Source organism: Copadichromis virginalis, linkage group LG11 (genome assembly GCF_057382275.1).
Source record: "Copadichromis virginalis isolate Kocher_CV1m ecotype Utaka linkage group LG11, C_Virginalis_male_GT1.1, whole genome shotgun sequence".
NCBI classification, from domain to species: Eukaryota; Metazoa; Chordata; class Actinopteri; order Cichliformes; family Cichlidae; genus Copadichromis; species Copadichromis virginalis.
Window position 1 is genome coordinate 26,596,417 of NC_140628.1, and position 26,717 is coordinate 26,623,133.

General features: G+C 43.1%; 1 protein-coding gene across 2 annotated transcripts in view; it reads left to right on the forward strand.

Moving 5' to 3' along the window:
- The window catches only part of LOC146698870 (nectin-2), a 92,014-nt gene that overhangs the window by 25,477 nt on the left and 39,820 nt on the right, over positions 1-26,717 (forward strand). The window contains exons 2-7 of one of the 2 annotated variants that reach the window (XM_085471721.1): positions 4,877-4,986; positions 5,849-6,101; positions 17,036-17,329; positions 17,469-17,586; positions 18,196-18,344; positions 25,498-26,079. In XM_085471721.1, the coding sequence (XP_085327847.1) occupies positions 4,877-4,986; positions 5,849-6,101; positions 17,036-17,329; positions 17,469-17,586; positions 18,196-18,344; positions 25,498-26,066 (1,493 nt within the window). In that variant the 3' untranslated portion in view covers positions 26,067-26,079. Of the gene's footprint in view, positions 1-4,876; positions 4,987-5,848; positions 6,102-17,035; positions 17,330-17,468; positions 17,587-18,195; positions 18,345-25,497; positions 26,080-26,717 lie in introns of those variants that run through there. The other variant, XM_085471722.1, reaches the window with a different exon arrangement.

Below are 26,717 nucleotides of genomic sequence, written 5' to 3' on the forward strand. Positions count from 1 at the left end.
TCGGACCGGTACCGGTCCGTGAGTCGTTTGGTACCGGTCCGCGAGAGTTGAAGCTCAGGTGTGAAATGTATGGTTTTTATCGTTTTTATCGTTAACTCGGTTTTCCTGGGTCTTTTCACATGTGTTATAAATAAATCTTCTTTTTTTCGGTACCGGTGCTAGTTTTATTTTGTTGTATTTATCCGCGACACCTTAAAGACCGGTCCGTGAAAATATTGTCGGGCATAAACCGGAAAAGGTTGGGGACCGCTGCTTTATTGGATATGATACTGGTCTGATCCTGACTTAAGAAGCTGGATCAGATAGGGTGATAATTTGCCACCAGGTGAGCAAATATGGCCTGTAGGGTCAGTCTGGAGGCTTTTCATCCAGTTACAACAGCAGCTTTTCTCGGCACGTCTTTGACGCAACTGAAAACTCCGATCGCTTGAGATGACCAATGAGAAGAACTCATCAAAGCGTCTCTCTTGCTTTCTCCCTCTTATGTTTGGTGTAACACTTGCTTGAATGCACTCAGGAGGTGCACTTAGACTAAGAGAAGGAAAAGGACAGCAGTGTGTAGTAGTCTTAAGGCTCAAATTGAGCTGCAGTGACACTAATGCAAATACATTGAAAGAATAACATTGACATTTATTATTTCACTAAAGCTAGTTTCGGCTTGTATATTTTTGCAAGAGATTTGTCTCCTTTTAATAAATCGTATACATTAGCATATACTTTTTTGTTTTTTAAGTAAGGAAAGTAACATTCAAGATAGATTTATTAAAAAAAAAAAAAAAAAAAAAAGTGATTCCCAGTCTCTTCCCCAGAGTGAGGATTACAGTCTGTTAATTTTAGACTTTTAACACTGGTTGTTCTTGCCTAATATAGAATTAGAATAAAACCTTTATCATGTGGTGCGATGTGCGTTAGCTCCCAAACACTCTTTTCAGGCATCTCCGTCACCTCTCCCTCCCTTTTCAGTGGTGCAAACATATTTGAAGTGAAGTGTAAGAAAGGGTAACTGTGGCAAATGTCCCAAACTTGATTTGTGAAAAGGGCTGTGGATCTATCTTCAGTTTACCTGCGACGGGGAGTGGGAGAAAGTATTTAAAAGGAAAATCAAATCAGAGAAGGCGCATGCGGCGACAGATTCTGTCAGGACAGAAAAGTGATGACGCTCCCTGTTTCCCATATCAAAGCTATTATGCTGAAGGAGTGGAAAGCCTGGGCAAAACAATAACAACCACGGGAGAATAATGGAAATGGAGAAATTCATAAAGGCCTTGACGAAATATGAAATCCCAGAGTGGTTACTGAGACAGGAATGTGTTAGAAAGGCCAAAGGAAAAGCCACCCACATTCTCTGTCTCCCACAAAAACACACAAACATGCACAGTGGACCAGTGGGAAGCAATCTTCAGGAACATGGACAATGGGGAAGCTTCATTGTAGCCCACCTGACAGGGCATAGCCCCTAGTTTGATGAAATGACAGCGTCACTGAGCTCTGAAGGCTATTGGATATTTTAGTTGATGGCCTGCACTCCCGTCCCCTCTGACGCTCTGCTTTTCTCAACTATAGTGAGGATCAGACATGGAGGACATGAATGCCATTAGGCGTCAGCCAGCCAGGCAGCCAGGCAGGCGGACACAGGCTGATAAGCGTATGTTCGTTTTATAAGCCACGACTGGCTCAAATGGGCTGCAGAGAAAATTAGGATTTGGCTTTTATTTGCTCGTTCTCGCTCTTCCCCCCCCCCCCCCCCCCCTTCCGCTCGTTTATTCATACTGTTTCACTGTAGTTTTCGCTCTCTGTTCACATCCACAGTGCTTCTCACAAGGTCAGGTGTGGAGTGTACCTGGCATCTCACAGGTCCACGCCTCCCGTTCTTCTCCCCTCGTCTGCCTCTTCTCGCTCTGTTTCTCGTTACCTGCGCCCCCACCTCTCCATTTTTAGTTGGTCCCACTGCATTTCCCATGGCCTCTTTCCCTCTGCTAACCCCCTCTCTCTTCTTATTTCGTCTGCTTTTTTTTTTTTTTTTTTTTTTTTTTGTCCCTCAGCTGTCTCCTATTAACCTTGTTCATAGCTCACACTGTCTCCCCTTTAAGATCCTCCTCCTCCTCCTCTCCTCTTCTCTCGCCACACTCTCTTCGCTCCCTCTTTCATTCTCTATTCCTGGCATCGCGTTCTCTTCACACCCTTTCATCCCCACTTTTCTTGCACTTCGCCTCCCCTCCTCCGCTCTCATCCTCCATCACTTTGGCATTCCCAGCCTGTCTCTCGTCTCCTCCTTTCATCCTTCCGTCCTCCCAGCATACTTCCTCTCCTTCTTCCTCTCTGATTCATTTCCCTCTTCACTGATGGACGGTGGGAAATGTCAGCGTGACCAGGCAGAGGATCAGAGAGGACTGTGTTAATATGGCAGGGCTGTCACAGTGCCATCAGCAATAATGTGTGTGTCTGTGCGTGCACATCATGTGGGTGTTAAAAGACATAATGATAGGTGACAGTACTTAGGATGCCGACATCTGACTACTTAAGGATGTTGAGGAGGGCAGTTTGTGTGTGCATGTGTTTCGTTTGTTCATGTGCATTTGATGATGCTTGTATGTCACCTGCAGGCAGCAGAGCTACTGTAAAGTAGAGCAGCAGTGACATAAGGCTTCTGTTCTTACTCTCCTCCCCTCCAACCCTCTTTCTCTCCCCTATTCTTCTCACTCTTACCCTTGAACTGTCTTCTATTCACTAATTCCCTTTGTTCTTGTCCCCCTCCGCCTCCGATCTCTCTGTCTTGTGTTTTAATGTGACTGATGCACTCAAAATGTGTCTCGATTACTTTTTTTTTTTCTTTAATGCTGCCTTGTCTCATCATTTCCAAAAGTCTGTTTGTGTAGATGAACATGCACACACTGACTTTACTTTCTCCCCGTCTGCTGTTCTAATGACACGGAGTCTGAGCCTTTGGGCTGGGCTTTGGGGACTCACTAAGAATGAGGTTGTGCAAGTCTCTGTATGTCTTGTGTGTAATATTCATTTCCCCGTGGCTGTAGGAAGTCTCATAAGGCTGGCCCTGTCTCTCATCTGAGCTCTGGCAGGAGTTGACCCGTGGTGGCTCTCCTCTTATTGCCTCCAAATGACAGGCAACAGGCCCGGCTCAGTTTGCCCCCACATTTTTGTGTGGACGTAATAGATATGTGTGTGTATGAATTTGCACATAAACGAAATGAGGAGTAAGTTATTGTCAATCCCACGCTGTAATGACCTATGACATGCCGCTTGGTCCTTATACTACAATCAAGACTAGTAATCAAGGTATTCAATAACCTTTTATCCTCTTTTCTCCTCCTCTGCTACATTATTTTTATAACCACAGTCTGGCTCCCACTCCCAAACCTAATCTGTATTAGTCTGACTTGTTTAAGTAGGCTGACAAAGGAGTGTAGCGTGATCTTTACATAATGCTCTAGACATTTGAAACATTACAGGCCAGGTGCTTGACAATAAAGCAGTAATTTGATGCCCCCGTGTGTGTATGTGTATGCTCGCCGTGTGTCGACTTGCATAGCTATGCTCGTGCATGAGTCTTCAAGCAAAATGAAATTAAAAAAAAAAAAAAAAACTTGTTCATCTTTTCAGCCCAATAAGGCTCGCTGCTGATCCCACGGGCTGTTTAGTGGTTGTCCAGAGGTTCCTCTGTGGCTACAAGGGGGTTGTTTTGTGGTTGTAAATTGGGCTGGTCCTGGGAGAGCTGGTGTTATTCTAGGAAAGGCTTGCTTTCTTCCACTTTCCCACTCGGTTCTTCACTCATTCCTGCCTCTTCTCTTTCTCTGTATTGATACCTCAGGTCTCCCTTGAGAAGAGAAGGTGTGGTGTTTATTGCTCGTCAAACGAGAAAGACAGCGTTGCCCTTTCCTCTTATCTCTTGCGTACGGGTTTCGTTTGTGTGTGGGTGCCTTTATATATATGTGTGCGTGTGTGCGTGTGTGCGTGTGTGCGTGTGTGCGTGTGTGTGTGTGTGTGTGTGTGTGTGTGTGTGTGTGTGTTCTGCCAGTGCAGCAGATCATATTAGTTTCAACACAACAGCTTGAGCTCAGCACAAACTAGTGGAACTAGTTTTTCAAGTAATTGTTTGTCTTTAGGGGAAATTGTGTTTTGCTCATTCTATGTGTGTCTGTGTCTGTAGCTTCCCGGTAAACACACTGCGAGCGCACACACTCGTATGGAAATGTAGGCCTGGCTGCAGACATTTGAAGTTGTGTATCCGCCGGTAATCCACTCTTACTTAAAACAGGTGCCATCTTGCTGACATACACTAATGCGCGCTTACTCATACAAGTAATTACATTTTTCACAGAAACCTGGATTACACACACAGAGACGGACACACTTGCACAGATTGTCGTTCTAAAGCTCCTTCGCTCGTTCTGTTTCTCACACACCCACTGACAAAACGCACTAAGAAAAGCATATTTATTTTGACTCTTTGCTGTTACACAGGAATGTGTCAGCACAGAAAATGGCAGGCTATAGAAAAGCATAACCCATCCACATGATTTATGACCTATGGGTAAAAAAGAACTGGCTTTCCTCCTCCTCCTTTTCTTTTTTTCTCTCTCCCCCAACACACAACTTCGCTTCCCCCCACCACCAATCTGTCCACGCACGCACTGTCATGGAGAGGTACCAGACTCTTGGCCTACTTGCCTGAGTTCAGTAATGCTGTCCTGTGTATCACACACACACTTCCATAGTGTCCTCATTTATCTTTGCTTTGTACCAAGACTGTTCCTTTTCTTTGCTTTCTCCTGTAGTTTGTGTTTAAAGGGAAACATTGAGAGTAATGCTTTTTTTTTTTTTTTTTTTTTTTTTTTGTCTCTGTCTTTGTTTTGTTCAGGAGCTTCAGGTCAGCGTGTAAAAGTAGACCAAGAGGTGACATCGTATCCTGGCCAGACAGTCAACCTGCGCTGTGCCTTCGCTGATCCCACTGGGGTACAGCTTTCAATGGTAAGATATACAATCCCATGATGCATCTGTGTTTCCCCTTGGTTAGTATTTGATTACCTCTTTGCACCACTATACTCTCTCAACTGCAAACTAGATTTGTTGTGTGAAATTCAAATAAAAATGTCTGTGTCATCCCAAAACTGGAGCTCATTGTGCTGACTTGACACAATACAATTCAGTGAAATTGGGACTGCAGTTACAATTTGCTTTTACACTTGAAGCCAGCAGGTATCCGACTTGAAGTGGATTTGATATTTAACTCAAATTATGACAATTTTCCTGTAAATAAAGTAGTCATTTACTCACTGATTTGATTCTGCGGGTCCGTAAAACTGTGTCTGAGGTGGAAAAAGCAATTCTCTTCAATAAAATTAACCAAGAAAAATCAGAATATTGCTCTATGTGCCTTGTTTATTTGCCACATTGTACCTTAATCTAACAAATCATGGCTCACAGAAATAATCTAGAGGCCAGCAATAGGTTTTTGTCACATTTAGGCTTAATGTTTTATTACTCCAAACAAACAATGCTAAGCTACATTTTGCTTTAGTGGATTGAATATGGTAATGGGTGCATTTCTTAGCTGCATTTCAATGAAGCTGGAAGTGCACAGCTCTGCATGGTTCTGCTAAGAACAGTCGAGAGAGTACTTCTCCTGAAAAACTCGCATCCATATTCATACCTGCTCCCCACTTAATTGTGATGCCGTGTACGCAACCCTGTGGAGTTTACATTAAAATGTGGATATCTTAAAACGCTGTCGCGGTGTCGCTTATCAATTCCATGATGAATGAGGTCTGCTGTTTTTCATTGTCTCTCTATGCTTCCCGTCCACTGACCCTCTCGGTGTGTGCCATCATAGGTCACATGGATGTACGTGCCAGAGCCAACCCAAGACCCAGTCAACATAGCTGTGTTTCTCCCCGGGAATGAGCCCAGCTATCCTAACTCACCTGTGAAAGGCAGAGTCAGCTTCGTGCCCAGTCCTCCAAAGGTGGACAGCCCTTCTATCCAGATTACTGATGTTAGGATGACTGATGAGGGGAAGTATGCCTGCGAATTTGCTACCTACCCTGGCGGAAATGTCCGTGGCACCACCCAGCTGGTCATGCTAGGTAGGTCACTAATGTACTCTACGCACTAAGCTTAAGAAAAGATGTGATGAATCAAGGAAAAAGCCTCGGTGCTTAATGGCACAGAGGCATGAATGCTTTATCTCCAAGAAGCTGAACCTCTGAACCACTTAAAAAATTGGACATGTGGTTTGTGAAGCAAACAGATTTGTTAGAATTTAATAAGAAAGAGGGATTTTTCCCATCTCATGCTTTCATCTTTACTCTTAAGACTTCATGAATAACATCCAGTTGGAATTTCAGGTAATTTCTTGAAGAATGCCAATTTTATTTAAAATTATAAAAAAAAAAAAGAATGGTATTTGATGTGCCAGAAGATGATTATTGTTATTGCAATTATAATTTTACCTAGCCAAGTGTCCAGGTACAGTTTGGTCTCTAATTTTCTTGTACTGTAGTTTTGCCTGTGTACACCACCACAGTATTTTAATCGAATAACCAACATGTTGTTAAAGTGCAGACTTTCACCCCCAACCACCTCTAATAAAACTAGTAAGAGTAACAGACATTTTTAAAACTTTAGAAGTGGTCAAATCACATCTCTGGTACATTCTTAACAAGAATGGGTTCACTGGCCAGCTCTGAAAATGAAAAGGGCCCAAAGACCTTAAACACAACACGACATTTCACCAAGAACATTCTAAAGCAGGTTGGTATATCATTGTCTTTTTGTGTGTGCATGCTGTGAAGCGCAAAAATCTCTTTATAAATGAAAATACTGAGTTTACAGAAATGGGCAAACCACTGGTTACACTTTAGACAAGAAGAACAGATTAGACTTGGTCAGAAAAAGAGCCAACACAGACCTGAAAAGATTATTTGTGAGAATAAAACCAAGATGAAGTTGTGCTAAAATGATAGGAAGAGAAAAGTGCAGAGGAGGAGAGAAACAACTTGTGATCTGATACCATATTATCTGTTCAACATAGTGGAGACAATATTATGGCAGAAACTGTGAAGAGTACGGGGCTATACTCTCTGCTCATATTCATCCAAACGCTGCAAAACTGATCAGACAGCGCTTCACAATCCAAATGGATAATGCCCCAAAGCGTACTGTAAAAGCAACCTAAGAGTTTCTCAAGGCAAGGAAATGGGATTTTCTTCAATAGCTAAGTCAGTCACCTGAGCTCACCCAACAGAGCAGCTTTTTAGTTAAGTATAAAACTCTAATGAGCGCTAGACCTGGGGCAGTCATTGACTACGAAAGATTTTCATCATATTATGAAGCAATCCCCATGTTTAAAATGTCCTATTATTTATTTTTTCATCCTCTGAAAATGGGGGCTGGGCATAACAGTGTCTTTAGTTCATAAACAGTTATTGCAATACTTTTGTGAAACGCCTTGAATTAAAGCTGAAAGTCTGCACTTCAATCACATCTTGATTGTTTGATTTTTAAAACCTCTCTGTGGTGCACGGAGGCAAAACTACAAAAATGATTTCTTTATCCAAGATTTTTTTTTTTTTTTGCTTTTTTTTTTTTTTATTAATCTTTAGTTACATTTCTTGCACTACTGAACCTAAAAAGCTTCTAGCGTGAACACGAGTGTTAAACATCTGCAACACCAGCGCTACCCTACTCTGGGATTGACTTCCTGAAACCCTACAAACTCATTTTTAAGAGATCCTGAACCCTGTGTGTTGTGCATCACACTGAGTCGTGGCTTTTACAGCTCTATTTGTCAAGGGGTAACTTCCCAGCTTGTTGCATTCGTTGCTGTTTGCCAACATGCACTCCTGGGTTCAAAGCCATTGCAGCTTTTTGTCTCCCAAGGACTTGAATGTTTCCTGTTAAATGTATTACACGAGGATACCACTCAACAACAAGCATTTTTCAAACCTTCCCCCAGCGGCTTTTAGTCAGGTGCACAGGAACCCAGCACCATTTCCTCTGAAAGATTTGAAGCTTGAGGTTTTTTCACAGACTTTCACAACATGAATTAATTGAGTAGTCAAGCCATTTATAAAAAGCGGAATTGCCCAACTGTGTTTCACTGTCAGTTAAATTGGCTTTTCCAACCAAAAACCTACTTTCATGTTTTGCCAAAGTTTCAAGAGACTCATTGTGTCTTTGCAAGGCAAATTAAAGCCAGTGTGTTGTTCTTTCCCTTAAATTTGTCACTCATCTGTTTGTAGGGAACCCATGTATATATGGCTGTTCGATATAACGATATATATATCAGATGACGATATAAAAACGTCTATCGTTTCATTTTACGCTATCGTTTGTTTCGTGCTGTCGCAAAATAAACTCTTTACGGCAATATTTTTTTCATCGTTTTGATGGTCACTGTAGTGGCTATATTATTTTCTTAAAGTTCTCTCTTTCTCTTATATTTTATATAACCACACTACAGACGGACAAGCGCCTGTTTTTATGCGTTGTGGTTAGCAACAACGACGGTAAAACCATCCGCTTGTTTATGTTCCACATAAACCTTTCACAATACAACTCAAGATCCTGTTGAGACTTTTCAAAATAAACTGAATCACGTGACAGAGCAGATAATTTACGGATGAGAAGTAAAAAAGAGCCGCCAGGTGCTAAAAAATAAACCTTAGACTCAAACGTTAGAACAGGCTGTTACGGAGCCCCCCAGGGGACATGGGAGAAAAAAAAATTACGGAGGAAAAAAAAAAATTAGGGAGGAAAAAAAAAAAAAAATTAGGGAGAAAAAAAAAAATTAGGGAGAAAAAAAAAATTAAGACGGACTTTTGCGAGATCTCGCAATAAGTATTGCGAGCGCTCGCAATAAGTATTGCGAGATCTCGCAATAAGTATTGCGAGCGCTCGCAAAAGTATTGCGAGCGCTCGCAAAACTCCAACAATGGCGGCAGCTACTTAGTTGTAATATTACTCTTTCTGGGTCACAAAATACACTTTTAAGATATTTTGAGGCGTGAATGTAGTTGTGTAAACGTCAGATACCTGCTCGGTTTACAAGACATCACATATTTGCAAAAGAGCTCCGACGTTTTTGGAGATCTGACACCCACTAGCTCGAAGCTAACGGGAGGTCGAGACCTACTACAGCCGGGAGGAACACGGCTTTCCCGGCACATCGTGCCTCGACCTCCCGGTCGGCTTCGAGCTGGCGGCCACTAGCTCGAAGCTAACGGGAAGTCGAGACCTACTACAGCCGGGAGGAACACGGCTTTCCCGGCACATCGTGCCTCGACCTCCCGGTCAGCTTCGAGCTGGCGGCCTCCGAAGAATGCGGCTAAAACTTTTGCGAGATCTCGCAATACTTTTGCGAGCGCTCGCAAAAGTCCGTCTTAATTTTTTTTTTCCTCCCTAATTTTTTTTTTTTTTTTTCCTCCGTAATTTTTTTTTTCTCCCATGTCCCCTGGGGGGCTCCGTAGGCTGTTCCCCGCAGCACGCTGTGTAATAAATACTCACAAAGAAAACGGCGGCCTTTACAACTTATGTCTAAAAATGTATCGTTTCATAGATCGGTTAAAACACTGGACTCCAGCTACATGACGCAAAGCTGGAAATACTTCCCGCAAGTCGAGATTCACAGAATTTACAGAAAATGTTACATTTTTGTGATTTATATCGTTATTGGACGATAGAATTCTTATTTTGGGATATGAGATTTTGGTCATATCGCACAGCCCTACATGCATATGTAACTTGCAAACTGTATGAATGCAAAGGATCTTCCCTCTTACTCTGTCTGCTTTCCTCCAGCTCAAACCTTCCCCCAAAGGTAGTATATAGGTTAAAAGCATATGCAGCTGGGCTTAATTGCTATTATAAGTGGTATTGTCAGATCAATTGTGTTTTGTTAATGCAATGGAACTATTGGCGACTTTCAAGCCTTTGAGTCGCCGAGCAGCTGAATAGGGGAATAATGTTGACGCGCCCGCTGTTTAAAACGTTAGTCCAAGTTCCAAGTTAAAACTCCTTTATTTGTTATCAAATCCTTAAAATCCGTAGAAAAACGGTGATCAAAAACATTCCAAGCTTGAGCGGTCAGCAAAAGTCGACTTCCCCCATCACCCACTCATTCACAAAATTTCCCTCGGGCCGTGAACAGGTGATATAGCAATCACTATTACAGACACCACATGACCCAAAGCTACGCCTATCCATAACATTCCGGCCCCTAATTATTACATTTTTACAGTAATAATTACACATCCAACACCACAACTCACAACACACACTTCATCATATCACAGACACCCAGTGAGACAACATAACATACTCAAAAAGTCCACCAAAGTTATTTTCTCATGTCTTCTCTTCTGTCTGCACATGGTCAGTCAGTCATAGGCCAGAGGTTACCAGCACTTAGCCTAAATATAGTCAGTCTGTAATGTACATCTCATAACATTAAAGTCAATTCAAAGTTAGTTATGTCACACTGTGTCAAAATGTCATAATCATGGGTCAGAAGTCTCCTGAAGAAGGCATATCTTTGTGATGGGTCTGCACACATGGCTGGTTGGGGTCTTAATCCAGACCTGACGCACAAGCCCCTTTTCATCTGGTGCAGCTCCGGTGACTCTCCCAATGATCCAGGAACCACGAGGTGCAGAATCATCCACTATAAGGACCACATCTCCGGGAACGAAGTTGCGTTTAATCCTTCCCCATTTCTGGCGCTCTAATTCTGTGACTGGGACTCTCTTTGCATATCCTCTAGATATAAGCTCTGTCATGAAGGCAGTGTAGTCTTTGTGAAAGTCTTTATCTCTGATGAACCTTTTCTTCAAACCTAAGGCTCGTTGCTCAATTGCACGGTTGTCAGGCATTCTTATGTCTCGGTCTTTTAGTGGCAGGGCAATGCTGTAGTGCCAATCCCCCAAAGTCACCGTCTTGCTGGCCAATTCCAGGAACTTCAAGTCTTCCTTTGACAGCCCCATCTGTTCATCATTGCTGCTCTCAGGAAAATCCATCTTGAACTGCTGTTTCCATAGCTTGTCCAGTATGACAGCAGAAACTCTGTTGGCGGTAACTGTTGCCAAACATCCTGGCCTTCCACAGCATTCTCGATTAAGTGGCCCATTCACAGTCCAGCCGAGCACAGTCCTAATGGCAAAGGGTCCATCACCTACACTCCGGATGACCTCCAAAGGTTCTAGAGCTCTGGGCATATTCATGCCAATCAAAAGCTCAACATTGGCCTTAATTTCTGGCAAATGAACGTGCTTCAAATGTGGCCAGTCATCCAGGTCCTGTTGATTTGGGATGTTACCAGTATCTACAGGCATTTTATGCTGAGTGAAGAGGTTAGGCATATCACAGTACATGTCACTGTCCAATCCAGCAACTTCAAGTTCAGGTACAATGAAACTGTCCACCACTTTCTCCTGTCCCATGGTGCGCAGGAGAATCTTTGTCTTCCTCCCAGCAATATTCAGCTTGTCCATAAGACCCACTGTACAAAAGGATGCTGAACTCCCATGGTCCAGAAAGGCATACGTTTCCACTATTCTTTGACCTCTCTTTGATTTTACTTTAACTGGCACAATGGCAAGCTTACAGTCCTGTTCACCAGCCCCAGTAAGACCACTAGTCTGGATCGTAACAGGAATGTTATCTGCCTCATTATTAGGTTTGACTTCATTCTTCTCTTTGTGGTGGATATGGAGTATACTTGCATGTCGGAGGCCACAGATTTTACATGAAAGGCGTTTTCTGCATTCTTTGCTTATGTGCCCAGTACACAAACAGCCAAAACAAATGCGGTTCTTTTTAAGAAAAGAAATCTTCTCATCATGAGGTTTCTTATCAAGCAGAGCACATGACTCCAGTGTGTGTCCGCCTTTGCAGAAAAAACAAGCCTTCACAGTGCTGTGACGATCTTGAGCCTCTATCTGATTCTGTCTCTCGACGTCAGAGACTGTTGTGGCGAAGCTACTTCCTTTAGCTTTTAGATGTGGAGAACATTTCCCTCCATTGCTGCCCTTGGCTGCTAGATGTGTTGCTGGAACGTCACATAGATTTCCAAAGATGGGATCTGTTACAATTTTAACTTGACGCTCAAGGAAGGAAACAATGTCAATGAATGCGGCTCTGCGATGTTGCCTCTCCTGAATGTCATATGCTACTGTTCGCCATTTGTCTTTTAACTTATATGGCAGTCTTCTAATCACAGCAAGCATATTGGCAGGTGTATTTAATTCAGAGAGATCATTAATCTCTTCCATTGCATTGCAGCATCCACGTAAGAACAAACAATATGCCTGAAGAGCTTTTCCATCTTCCGATCTAATCAGTGGCCATGAGTGAACTTTGTTCAAATAGGCAGATGCAATCACATGTCCATTCCCAAAGTGCTCATACAGCAGAGTCTTTGCCTTTACATATCCAGCACTTCCAGACATATGTTGGCAGCTTTTAACAAGTTCATTGGGCTGCCCCTTGGTGTACTGTGCAAGATAATGCAGGCAGTCACCAGCATCGCCAGTCTTTGCTTCCATGACCTGTTCAAACGAGCGCATAAAGGCCTGAAAATGTAAAGGGTCACCATCAAAGGTTTGAATCTCCCTTTTGGGCAGTGAAGAAAGACTTTGCTGATGGACCAACATACAAGTTAATTCATTTTGTTTTTCCATAATGGACAACAGATTTTCATTGGCTACTGGAAGAGCAGCTTGTAGCTTAGGCAAAGGTGGAATTGATCCAAAAGCATCAGAAGGCCCCATAAAAGCTGGTGCAGGCCTTTCCCTTTTGATATTCTGTTGCACTGTTTTTACTTGAAGCTCTGCATTCCCAGTGATTGCATTTCCTTTTGTAAGCGTCTGAGGAACAAAAGTCTCTGCATCCGCATTAAGAATTTCAAGGCTGTTTCCCTTTGTTTTAAAATATGATTCCATTCCATTAGATTTCCGTGAAGCGACGCTCCGCATAGCGGATCCAGTTCTCAGCACGTTCACCTTTGCAACAGTTGCAGCTATATCTGCTTCAAGCTGAAGTTGTTCTTTCTTTCTCCTCAATTGTTCCTCTTGTTCTTCAAGAGAGTGTTTTTCTTTCAGCATATGTTGACGTGCGAGCAAGGCGGCCATTTCAGCTTCTGCCCTGAGACATGCAGATGAAGTAGATGATACTCTTGAGCTTGACCTACTGCCTTGATTTGACACACTGTCGGATGGCAACACGTCATCATTAACATCATTCTGAGGATTAAGAGATAATTGTGGTTCTTTTCCAGTGTGCTCTCGAACCTCCACTTCTCCTCCCAGGGAAGTTTCCTGTGACTGTGCCTTGTCAGATGATGGCCTCCCTGAATGTTTATCAGTTTCAGAAAGCCATATCTTAACATCCTCCATAAACCCTTTATTGTATTTAGAGATGCTTGAGAACCATGTATTTTGTTTATCTTTCTCATCAAATGAGATTAGAGAAAGTAAAGATTCATGCAATGCACTGGCATCCTTAAACAGGTGTGTTAACTCATCAAACTGTTTTTTGACTTGTGAATGATTTTTATCATCTTTCATTAGCTCTTTAAGAGACATAATAACACTTTTCATTTTGTTTACATGCCTTTTCCGATCTGTTTGGATGGTTTCAATTTTGTTTGCAAGAGCTTTCTCAGTGAGGGAAGTTATTCTTTTATCCTTTTCAGTTTTTCCAACAACAGATGCAGCCTGTGATCCACTCATTTTAAGCATTCAACATAAGCAGCATGCCAAAATCCAAAACAAAGGCAACAGCAATTCCTTCAAACTCAGTTGAACGCCTGCAGAGCCACAACTCACACACACCAAATCCAACAGCAAACGTAGCGGTGGGCGTGTCACAAAAACATCTTCGTATGGTCAGAATCCAAACTGCGTTCAAACAAACAATACGCAGCACAAAAACACAGTTTACATACCACCGTCGTCTTCTCCTTATCTGTCGGTCTAGCCGCTTTTACGGGTGTAGTGGCGGCGGTGTGTGGGCTCGCATCGGCGTTTATTCAGCGCTGATTGCGGGACGGTCCATTGCCGTCGCACTTTTTGCTGACAAATATTGGCGACTTTCAAGCCTTTGAGTCGCCGAGCAGCTGAATAGGGGAATAATGTTGACGCGCCCGCTGTTTAAAACATTAGTCAAAGTTCCAAGTTAAAACTCCTTTATTTGTTATCAAATCCTTAAAATCCGTAGAAAAACAGTGATCAAAAACATTCCAAGCTTGAGCGGTCAGCAAAAGTCGACTTCCCCCATCACCCACTCATTCACAAAATTTCCCTCGGGCCGTGAACAGGTGATATAGCAATCACTATTACAGACACCACGTGACCCAAAGCTACGCCTATCCATAACAGGAACCATTGGTCTAACTTTGGCCCAGCACCAGTGCCTCTGCCCTGCTCCCCTCTCTCCAAAGCATCATGCCCCCATGCTTCCCCCTAGGCAGTATATTGATCTAGCTACTTGTCATGCCTGCTGTCAGCTCTTGTCCTGCCTGCTTTCCTCTGATCCCACACTAGTATCAGAGAGGGCAATTAAGAAGAGGGTAGAGAAGATGGAGGTGAGGATAACTCGGATCATGTAGTGATGTAGAAATTGTATATGGAAATGCATTTGGCCAGTCAGGGAAATTGTGCATCAGTGGTGTGTGATAGGAATAGAGAGGGGACAGATGGATTTAAGGTTTGGAGGGAGAGTGACAGTAGATTTAGGGTTTGGATGTGTTTGCACTGGTGCTGGTAATTGTTTATCAATGTTAACTCTTGGGAGCAAAAGATTGAGTGTACACACTCCAAAAAACTCAAGCTATCAATAACCAAAAAAAGGAATAAAATGGGGAAAAGATTACTTAAAGTAAACGAAATGATCTGTCAGCAGAAGAGTTTCAATTCGACAATTTCTAAATCAAGCTTTTAGAAAAGCCACATTTCTAGTCTTAAAAAAAACTTTTCTCAAAACTAGTGTGAGCAGACTAAAAGTAAACACATTTATCTTAATACAAATAAAAGATCTTAATGTCTTCTCAGTAGGGAGGAATTTGTGCTTAAATTTAGAATTCATTCTTATTGCACGACTACTAGAGCAAAATTCAATGTTCTTATGACCGTAAGTCATAAAAATAAAGTCTATTATTTGACTTGAAGTGCAGAGGATGAATTCAGAATTTAGTCTTGCAGCCTAAGGAAAGAAACAGGAAACAAATGTGTCTGTATCGCTTGCCAGATGGAAAGCAGGGTGAACAGGCTGTGGCTGGGGTACGTGTTCTCATTTAGTATCCTTTGGGCTCGACACAGATACCTCACCTCACTGTTATCACTGATGCTTGGAGGATCGGTGCTGGTGATGCTTTCTATTTTTCCCCTGTGAGACTTAACAAAAGGCTATACAGCAAGACATTTATACAGAAAAGTGGGATAAATTGTTTAAAAGAAGTAAACCTGACTTAGATTAATGTAGTAGTAGTAGTAGTAGTACTATTAGAAATGAGATTGGCTTCCTTGATGAAAGGAATTGATCTCAGTACGGTCCTGAGCAGTGAATCAATCTTGATGTATATCATGAGATAGCTTTTGTTTTTAACAATGACGAGAGAATTGCTTTTAATGTGGCTATATGTTAACATGACTTGTAATCAGTGTGGGAACCCATTGCACTCATGGTGTCACAGCTTTGTTATAAAAGCTTGGAGATTAAGAAAGCAAAGGAGAAACTTATCTGTAAGCATAATGGAAAAACCATAAAACAGTAAAGTATGATAGAACATCCATCCATCCATTTTCAGTGTACTTCAGGGTAATGGGGGGTGGTCTGGAGCATTTTCCAGATGTAGTAGGGCAAGGTATGGCATGGGCTGGTCGCCAGAACGTTTGCATTTTAGAAAATATCCATAAGCGCTACTACAAATCTAATTTCCTTATATGCCCACATGCATGATGGGCCACATGCAACTTAAAAAAAAACGCAAATGGAAACATGCACAAGCTACAAAACACAATGGAATTTGAATAAAAACATGGAACGTGATGGAATAGCTGCAGAAGTAACATGCTAACAGTAAACCGCTAATAGCAAACATATGTACAGTATTAAATGACTCAGTATAATTAAAACACGTTACCTTCCATCCTTTTGTCCGTCACATCACCGATGAATACTTCGCTTCTTTTCAGGGTGTCTCAGAAAAATCCTTTGCATGTTTTGATTTATGTCACTCCCGCAGTTGGTCCGTCATGAACCCCCCTCCCCCCGAAACACTTGCTTTATGTTTTGTGAGATTTTTAAATTTTTTTAAATTTTTTTTTTTTTAATATAATTTTGTTTACTTTTGCATCATTTCTGGTGTTTTCTTAAGCTGCAGTCCGTTTGACCCCTTAGTGCCACTTTACACATGTTCACAAAACAAAGGAGTTCTGCCCATACCTGTATTATGGACAAAACAAATGATAAATAAGCAACATAGTTATTTATTGTGTTTGTCTGCAGGTATACATGATTCTGTGGTAGAGAATTGGCAACAACAGGCAATTCCATGTGGTCACGTTGATTTTAAATGTGTGAAGAGTTGAAAATGACATTCTCGTAGCTCTAATTTCATGTATTGAGTTACTCAGAGCTGGTAAAATTTCTCAAACAAGTTATACATTTAGAAACTAATTTCCAAAAAGCTTGAAAAAAGCAAAGTGCACTGACAACTCCTCCGTGGTAAGAATATATATCCTGTCATAAAATAAACATAATAGATATTTGATCCTACTTCAATGTTTACTGTGCTGAGAGAGGCTGAGCAGGGCAACAGAGGACTCATTCAGATCGGGTTTTAGATTTGCTTTTGCCCGGCTGGTGTCTCAGATTGTTTATAAATGTGCACAATATCTTTTCCCTCAGCTGTGTTATTTCCATTTTATCTATCTCTACATCCTTTAATCTTCTCTCTGCCACTCTGTGTCTCCCCCTGTCTCCACTCTCCACCCTTGTGTCATGTCGTTCATCCATCCATCAGCTAAACCCGAGAACTCGGCCTCCCCTGTAACAGTGGTTGCTGGCACTAAGCCAATCACTGTGGCAAGCTGTAAGTCAGCAAATGGCCAACCCGCTGCCGAGATCTCCTGGGTGACTACAGCCAATGGCAATTACACAACGAAGCAGCAGCTGGGGACTGACAACACGTTGACGGTGATCAGCGAGTACATCATGGTCCCAACGCCAAACGACAACGGGAAAGAAATTACCTGTGTCGTATCACACAGGACCCTGGTCAAACCAGAGAGCTTCAAGATGAATTTAGCAGTTCAGTGTAAGACCTCTCACAAGTGCACATACATCCATCAGCAATTATTCTAACCCGATTAATTGAGCTCATTGTATTGGGTTTTTCTTTATTTTTAAATTAATAAATTAAATTTCCTCCTCCCATTCATTCTTTCTTCCCCCAGTTGCTCCCCAGGTAACCATAGAAGGTTATGACAACAACTGGTACATCGGCCGCACAAATGTGGCGCTCACCTGCAAGGCTAATGCAAACCCCCCTCCAACCACTATCCAGTGGAAGTCGTGAGTATTGGCACATCCTTAAATCTATATTGTCTTATCTCTTTGTCCGTCTCTCCCATTTTTCTTTAGTCACATTTTCCCTTTCTTACCCTTCATCACCAGCTTCACAGTCCTCACAGACCTATAATTAGCGCTTTTATTATTGCAACTACAGAACTGTGCTCTGATTATGGAGATAGTTGAATAATTTGTCATAATGGACTCTGTGACTTGAGATTTAACCCTTGCATAATGAGAAACACAGTGTGCGTCTGTCTCCATTTTCTGTATTATCAGCTATTAACATAACTGTGACAAAATCTGGGGGAAAAAAAAAGTCTGGAAGTTTAAAATAGAAGAAATGAGATTTTGGGATTGGATCCAGCAACACTGATTTTCCTGCTGTCCCCATTGTATCTCCAGCAGTGTGTTATAATGGATTGCCTTTTAGGGAAGGGTGGCAAACTGATTGGTTTTGTGCTGCTGATCAAGATTAGCTTAATATGACGAAACAGTACAACGCAGCACGTTTCTGTAAATGTCCGACTCTCTGTCCCCAGTGTCAAATGTCCTATTTTTCTTTTCCTGTTCTCTTCTTTCTCATACCGATATGCACTTTTGTCCCTCTAGGACGACAGGAGAGTTTCCACCTGCAGTGCAGGTCAGTGAAAATGTGCTCAAGGTACAGAATGTGGACGAGTCTGTCAACACCACTTTTTTCTGTGAGGTCAACAACCAAATCGGGACGACCAAAGAACAGTTTGGGATCCTGGTCAGAGGTGAGTTTAAGTGTCACAGATCAGCGCAGCATGCTAAAATTAGGCACCTGCTTAAGTGGCCTTTACAATTTCAGTTAGATAACATTTTAAATATCATATTTCAGCATCGTGTGATGTTTCTCAGTGGAAACAATCTCATTTGTGCACTTCCCTGTGACATAATGAATTAACATTATGATTGTTCCTGTCACTGCAAGTCAACCCTTCTGTGGCTCTAAATGGATTAAAACCAATACGAAGGGTAATTTGCGCAACTTGCAAATGCCCCAGCACGCTGATAAATTGTACACAGTAAAGGCATCAATAAAGCAGTGAACATTTCATAAGTAAAGTGAGAAAGCCCACTCTTGGGACTCACTTGGGTCTCATTCATCATGTAAACGTTTCCCTTAGCTTGTACATAAAAACATTTATATCTGAACCGCGAACTGGAACAAAGTGCACTTTTATCACACAGGCTACACATTTCCTGGTGTCCTCTGCTCTCATGTCTTCCCTAGGGATGCACCTTGGATGCACCTTACATGCACCTCACATGTCACATATTCACACACACAAACGGACACATTTTCTGTGCTGAGGGCTAACTTGGGTGTTTAGTGTAGGGCTAAGGGGTCCAGCTGCTCAGTCCATGGTGTGTGTCTGTGTGAGTGAGTGCGCGTGTGTGTGTGGGAGGGAATCTGAGCGATCAGAGCTTGCATGTGCATTCCTTTTATGTGTTTTTTTTTCTTTTTTCTTTCTTGTTGTTGTTCTTCAACGTCATAAAACCCTTCCCCTCTCTGCTTTTAAGAGTGCGTGTTAGTTTTTTGTGTATCTTTGCATGCGCTTAATAAACTCTATTATCAAAGTTTCCATGCTTTATCAATACCCAAGGTCTGTCAGCTGCTTAGTACATCTTTTGGCATTTGCATTTTTTTATTTTATTTTTTTTTCCCCTGAAGGTTTTTCATGGTAGTTCAATATTGTGAGAGCTGCACACGAACTAGACGGTTCCCATAGATATTTTCACTTCTACTTTTTCTTATTCTTTCTTTTTTGCTTCTCAGCCATACTCTGTGCCATCAGTAACAACAGGAAACACTAACGCAAAGCAAGCAACACATAAAGTGACACATTTGGCTCAAAATGATACGGTTCACTTTGTAATATAGTGGATTTTAGAATAGTCTGCAGTATGGCTGCAGTGATGCATGAACTAAAATACTTTGGGTGTGTGTGGGTACATGTTTGCAGGTTGTGAAATGCATGCATGTATTCAGGTGTAAGCACTTGGAGAGAACCTTCCAGAGCAGGTCATACAGTCCAATTGCTGCTGTTTGAGAGTTTTAGCCACCCCTTTCAACAGTGTTCACTTCTGTATTTCACCTCATACAAAATACATCCTCCTTCACTCTTCAGCCTGCACTTAGCCGGAAGTGATTTTCTGCTGACATCGGGGTAAACCTTTTCCATGATGGGCAGAGAGTGACTACATCTTAAGAGCCACCCAGCTCCTCCATGGCCTCATTTCAACATTTTTTTTTTTTTGCTTCTTCTAGTCCTCTTGCTCCGTCTCTCCCGATTTCATTTTTGTTTCTCTCTCACTCCCCCCTACATCTTTCGTCAAGTCCCTTGGCTCCTTATGGTGCCACAGCATGCGTCACCACCACTCCTCTGGGGCCATTCTGTACTGCTGCATACAGTAGGTAGTGTAAATGGCTTCTGTAGCACAAAAGGATGTCACCAACTCCTGCTGTGTATTACAAGACACAAGCAAGTGAGATACAAAGATCCAGCGAGCAGAGGGAGAAAGAGGCTGCTGCTTTTAGACTACAAAGATGGGGAACATGCCACACCAAGATAAATCAGTGCCAGCATGCAATCCTCAGTCAAAGAAGCAGAGAGTAAGGGCACGAGGAATGGAGAGAGAGAAAGCGATGCTGACAGCATTTAAAACTCATGGGAATCATGTGCTGCTGCATCCTATCTCTACCACTATTGGCCTCCGCTATCTCTCAGCGTAGCGTGTGTTTCTGTCCGTCTCCAAGCCTCTCAGAGCGGATCAGTCACCCTTTGCTGCTTCAGCTCCTGGCTGCTTCTCTTCTCAATTCCACCATCCATTCCTCTCCTGCTCTGTCTTTTATCCTACATTTTCACTCCTCCCCCATTCTTCATCCCACTTCCCTCTTTCTCTTCTTTCATTTTCTTTCGGGTCTGCTTGTTCCTTACCCGCGTTGAACTTCCCACAGTTGGTCTTATTCTCTTGCTACCGACCACCTCCTCCTTCCATCCTACTCTTCTCTTACTCATTGGCACAGAAGGAGGATAAGATGCGAGCTAAAATTGCCAACACTTAATAGGTGACTAAACCAACAAGCGAGTGTCAAAGGAAAAGAAGTTTCTAGATAGCAAAAAGGGAGAGAAGTGCACATAAAGAAAGACGGTCGGTACTATTAAAGAGAAATTAAGGAGTCTAAGAAAGATGTGTAATGCCTTCAGATGGGATTGCAGTTCAGACCTGTGGATGCTAATGTGAACGTGTGTAGACAAACGGGACTAAGAGGGGCCGACAGGCGTGAAATGGCCAGCACCTGCTACATAGCAGGTCCCCCCACTCCCCTTTACCCCACAGCTGCATGACACACACAAATTTACACACTAGTGTCTGTGTGCTTACTCGCGCCTTCTGCCCTCGGTCTTGTCCTGTGCACATGGAGGCAGCAAGAGGGATGGATGTCCTCTCTTCTCCTTGCCTCTCCTCCTCTCATCTTCGATCCTGCTGCTTAGTCACACAGGCACGCAAACACATCCTAGCCTTCTCTCTTCTTGCATTTCTTTCGATTTATCTCTCCGATGCCATCTATTTCACTGCAGTTTGCTCTTTCATTGCATCTCTCATCCACTCAGTTAGCATATGCTCTCTCCTCATCCTCCTTATCTCTCTCAGGTTGTCTTTCAGCCTCCGCAAGTCTGCCGCTGATCTTCTTGCTCAGAAAAGAGACTCCTGCCCCCAGCATTTTCCTTCTCTCCATCTCATGCTTGTGCTATCTTTCTCTCTCTAAGCTTAACTCTTAAATACCAGTAGCTCTTCCTTAATCACAGCTTAGTAGTCTCCATCCCTCCCTCCATCCCTCCATTCTGGGCTCCTCTCAGGGGGGGTTCTTGTGTGGCTAACCCAGATTCCATCCATTTTTTTTCTTGGTTTTTTCCCTCATCATTCCTTAAAGGGGTGGCTCAGCTGAACCTCAAAAAAGTTAAATGCTCTAGATTGAATCCCCCACATGGTCTGAAGGGCTCTTCAGTTAAACGGAAAAGAGATTTCCTCCCAATTCGGTGCATTTTTCCCATTTTCAGACTCATCCAAGGAGACAGTTCAAGGGCAAAGGGGCTTGGCTATTTTCCTCCGTGGGGTAGAGTGTGTGAGTGTGTCTGTGTGTGTACGCCTGTATCTGTCTGCGTCTGTCGTTGTGTGTCTCCGGCCATGCGAAAACAGCCAGAGAACAGGTCTGATGGAGCCAAGTCTCCCTCCAGCCTGCAACTGGCCCCCTTCCCACCCCTAATTAGCACACACAAACACACATTTCTGGAGACACACACTCGCACAGACACACTCAGCTGTGTTCAATAACTTAACATACTGACAGAGAATACTACTAAGGGATGCTCTAGGTGCAGCCCAGCACAACATCCGAGCAGTGATGACCATGGAGCACGTGTGTATGTATGTGAATGAGACCATGCATGTTTTTTGGACGGCTGCAGCAAACGTTACTTCTGCTCCATCTCTCTCATTACTCGCGGTCACTTGGAGCGTACAGTTGTGTTGGACATGACTTCATAAGGACCATGCTGTTTTTTTGGCTTCCACAGTATGTTGTGTGTCTCTGTGTGTGTGAGTTTTATGTTGTTGTTTTTTTTGGGTTTTTTTTTTGTTTTTTTGTTTTTTTTTTGGGGGGGGGGGGGTCATACTGCATGTTTGGTTTTCTCCCCACATTATCTACACAGCATGCATATTGCAGTTTTTCATCTGGTTCATTCGTCAGCATGTCTTTGAGGTGTCCTCTCGTCACTCACTCAAATTCCACTGGTGCTTTGTTAGGTTGTGACTGAGTCTGCACTTGGAGTCTGTGATGGCTCCTTTACATCTCTTTTTGTGAATCTTTTAAATGTTGTCTCCAGAAGGGTAGAATAAAACATGATGTATTATCCACAAAAGGATTTACCAGCGCAGACTTTGAAAAAAAAATACTCTTAAGAACTGACTTGAGTTACGCATTAAATATAATTAGATGAGTAGAATTCAGAGAGAATTTGCATTTGATTTTCAGCGTAATTCCCTTTGATGTGACAGCAGTGTGTGGCAGCATCGGGCCCAAACTTGGCACTGAGATTTTCACCACGTAGCATGTGGTGGAGCTCCACAGAGTCGGAGGTGATAATGCATTTCTTGTGTTCCTGTTACAAGTGGACACCGAGGGCTAGCTCTCACTCTCATGTGTGTGTGAAGGGGAATGTTTAGCACAGCTTGGGGGGGGGATCTGTGTGCAAGGGGAAAGTAGTGTGAGAAGATGTACGAAAGGAAAGAAAAATGTACCCGCATTATTAATTCTTTCCCTAGGCATGTGTTGAAAGTGAAGCACAGAGGAGGAGAGCACAGAGAAGTAACACATGACAGAAATACAAACGCAAATTGGACAGGGAAAATGGATTTGGAGGGCTGAAGGAGTGTGTGCAGGAGACAGCTAGTGAAGTGGAGGCAGAGATGGAGAAAATGGTAGCAGAACTGAGGAGAGGAAGAAAAGAGTGAAGTACAGGTGTAGACAGCAGTAGACTACCATTCTCTCTTTTGACACGAATCAGTGTTACACGAGTAATACTGTCAGCTCTCTGTACAGTTAACAAGAGAGGCCGGCTTCTGTTGGATTTCAAATGGAACCGACAATAAGAATCGAGCTGATTTGCTACTTTCGAATTTAGGCAGGGATTTCAACGGCAGCGTCTACCGGTTAATCCTCTGCCGCGGCTGGTGAAAGTGCAGAGTGTGGAAAGGAAAGCAAGAGCGGTAAGAGAGGATGTTCGGCTTAACCGAGGGCTCTTGATCACTTTCTGCCAGAGTCTGAAATTAAAAAATACATTTTCTCACCACAATTTATTTGGTTTTATTCTGTAGTTAATGCGCTCAAACCTGAGTGGAGCGGTAGCACTTTGGAGTGACAGATAACAAACAGCCTATATTCCATTACATCATGTTTCAACAAAGCGCATTGTTGCAGAAAGAGCAACATGAAAGCCTTTAATTTCATTCTGAGGCATCACGAAGTAATGAGTACAATAAATAAGAAATCGGAGACATGAACGTGAATGCTTTGAACCCTGTAAAAGTAGGGATAATGTATATTGAGACATCATTTTCCGTTCCTACTTCAAGCAGGCTTACTTTTATATCTTCCAAGAAGGCATGCTGCAGGAACAGCTTACGGAATAAAGTCTAAGCTGTCTTTCTAATTTGTTATTCCTGTCTGAGTTATACCACTCGTTATGTCGTCGGCATATTCCCTTTAACGTTTGTAGAACACTTCTATCCAAAGCTTTGGCGTACAGCGAATGCAAACATTATTCTGGTTTTATTCTCGCTGCCCACTGAGTCAGAGATGACACTGCAGCACATGGGAAAACGGTCACAGGTTGTGTTTGTGGGGAGTTGTCAGAGTCCCTGAAAGCACTTAGAGCCCTGAACTCATGACCCCCGAAGCCCGTACAAAGCAGCAACATCCTGCTTGTGTTAATAGTGTTACTAGTCTAGGCTAGTCTGTGCCCGTGACACAATCAGCTAAAAGATTTTAGAACTTCCTGAATTTAATGTTTTCATTTAGTCACGTTCCTTTATAACTGTCTGAAGTCTGAACTGGAACATTAGAATAGCTTTGATATCGGCACTGACTCGTGCATTTTTATTGACACGACAAATGGAAGCATTTCATTTAATACACAGCCCCAGTCTGAACTGTTAGCTGACTTTCATGCAGAAGCAATTGAATTTGTTGCCGTTGAAATACCTGCTTTAAAATACAGCACTAGTATTACTGAAGGGGAATATCAGGGGAGGAGAAAGTACAAGTTCAGAAAAAGAGTACTGACAAGTCACATGGGACCTCTTTACAACCCTGATTTAGACAGCACTGCTTATCCCTGGAGTTTTTTGTACAAAGACGCACAAACAGGGATGCTGTGTGTTTGATTGCAGAGCCCTAGTTTCAGTCATAGCCTCCTGAGCTAGTTTGCACTCTAACAAAGCCTTTGTCAATATTAAAATGAACTAAAGTGACTTATTTTTCTTGTGTATGTGTAATGCCAGAGGAAAAATGGACCCACATATAAGACTGATGCGCACTCAACCAGTGCCTGTGGCGTACAGAAGTGGAGAGGGGCAGCAGTCTGTGCCCGCGCTCATACACTGCTTCCAGGAAGACTTGTCATTCCGCTGTGTCGCTTTGTCACTCACTCAATCCGCTGCCTCCTCCTCCAGCACCACCTTCTCCTCCTCCACCACCACCACCTTCTCCTCCTCCTCATCTAATTTCCACCCTTCCTTCCTTCCTCATTCATCATTATCCTCCTCTGCACGGCCTCCACCTGTTCTGCTCTGCACACACTGATCCATGCTCTTTAATAAAAGTGTGTGTGCGTGTGTGTGTTGCACATTTTTTTTTAACCCCCTGCCTTGCCTTTTGATGGTGGTCTGTGGACAGACCCTGGCTATCGAAGGGCAACACAGGGGGGAGGGTGGTTGAGACGTTGTTGTGACGTAGCTGTGGGAATGGGGACAGCAGCAGCTCTGAGGGAGAGGAGGAAATGTCAAAGTAGAAGGATGCTCGTCGTGCACACACGCGCGCGCACACACACACTTGACTGTACTGACACCTCAGCACTCTTACACACTTGACTGCATACATTTCAGACCAGCACCACTGACATCATCCAACCTTTTTCTTGCCATCTTGCTCTTTTTTTAAAAAAACCAAACAAAAAAAACCAAAACTTTTTTTTTGGCTGTCTTAATTTTTTTGTCTTCCTCTCCACTGGTCGAACCTTTTTCTTTTTTTTTCTTTCTACCCTTTCTCAACCATATCCTTTTTCTTCCCTGTTTTTCTCCCTCCCTGCCTCCCTCCTACAGAGCCCCCAAAGAACCCATCCAATGCTGGCGTGGTGGCGGGAGCTGTGATTGGCTCCCTGCTGGCCCTCCTTTTGGTTGCCGCTCTCATCGCCGTGCTCGTCACCCGTAGGCGCAGGCAGCAGCAGGGTTACCGCGCCAATGGCGGCAGTGACATGAAGACGCGCATATTCGGGGGCGGCAAGAAAGCGAGCAAGAACGGCACAAATGGAGGTGCGGGAAACGGCGGCGGCAACAACAACGGCCCCATCTACGTTTACAGCGAGAGCTCCCCCATTCAGGCCCTTGGAGAGAAAAACAACCACCAGCTGATTACCATGGGAGGCCACCCTGAAGTGGTTAGCACCACACCCACTGCCCAAGACATCCTGCTAAGCAACGAGTTGGACGACGCGGAGAAGAGGAAGTTTGACGAGCTTGACGAAGCAGAGAACTATGATCACTACAATCCTGGTGGCCCCATCCATTTGCCTCGCTCAATTCGCGATCAGGAGATGATTGGAGAATACGATGATGACATGGAGTCCCAGCGTGATGGCTCGGTCATCTCACGGACTGCAGTTTACGTATAGAGGAGGAGGAAGGGGAGGAGGAGGAGGCAAAAAGGCGAGCTGGAGAATTCCTCCTGAGGATTTTGTGGCGGTGGGGTCTTGTCCCTGTTTGATGGTGAAAAGAAAATCATACCACTTTTATTTTTGAAAAACAAAAAAAATCAATTTTAACTATAGTCTATCATTAATCACAGTGGACAGAATGAAAAAGAGGGTGTGGTGGGATGTTGTAAAAGGATTGTTGTTGTTGTTATGTGGTCCCTAAGAACTAAAAATCAAACGGAGAAAAGAACAACATGCCTCCCACCGCTTCTGCTCGTGCTCTCGCTATCACTGGGACCTTGCCTATTGACTGACAGACAGGCTAAAGAGAAACAATGTAATGTGGGAGTAGGTTCATGGAAAAGTGATTACAAGCTTAGAGGAGGCATCTCACTTGCATATTCGCTGTTATCTTCACTAAAACAGTAGCCGTGGAATAAGTTGTCAAGCAGTTACCTGATGCCTGCAAATCTCTTTACTTCTGTGGGAAACTTTTTGTTTTGCCAACGTGTTGAGCTGTGACACCTGGTGGGAAGTGGAGGACAGCGGTATGAGTCAGTTTGAAAGTATAGACAGTAACCATCAGGTAATTTCGAGACAGTAAAAATGTATTTGCTTATGTCTGCTGGT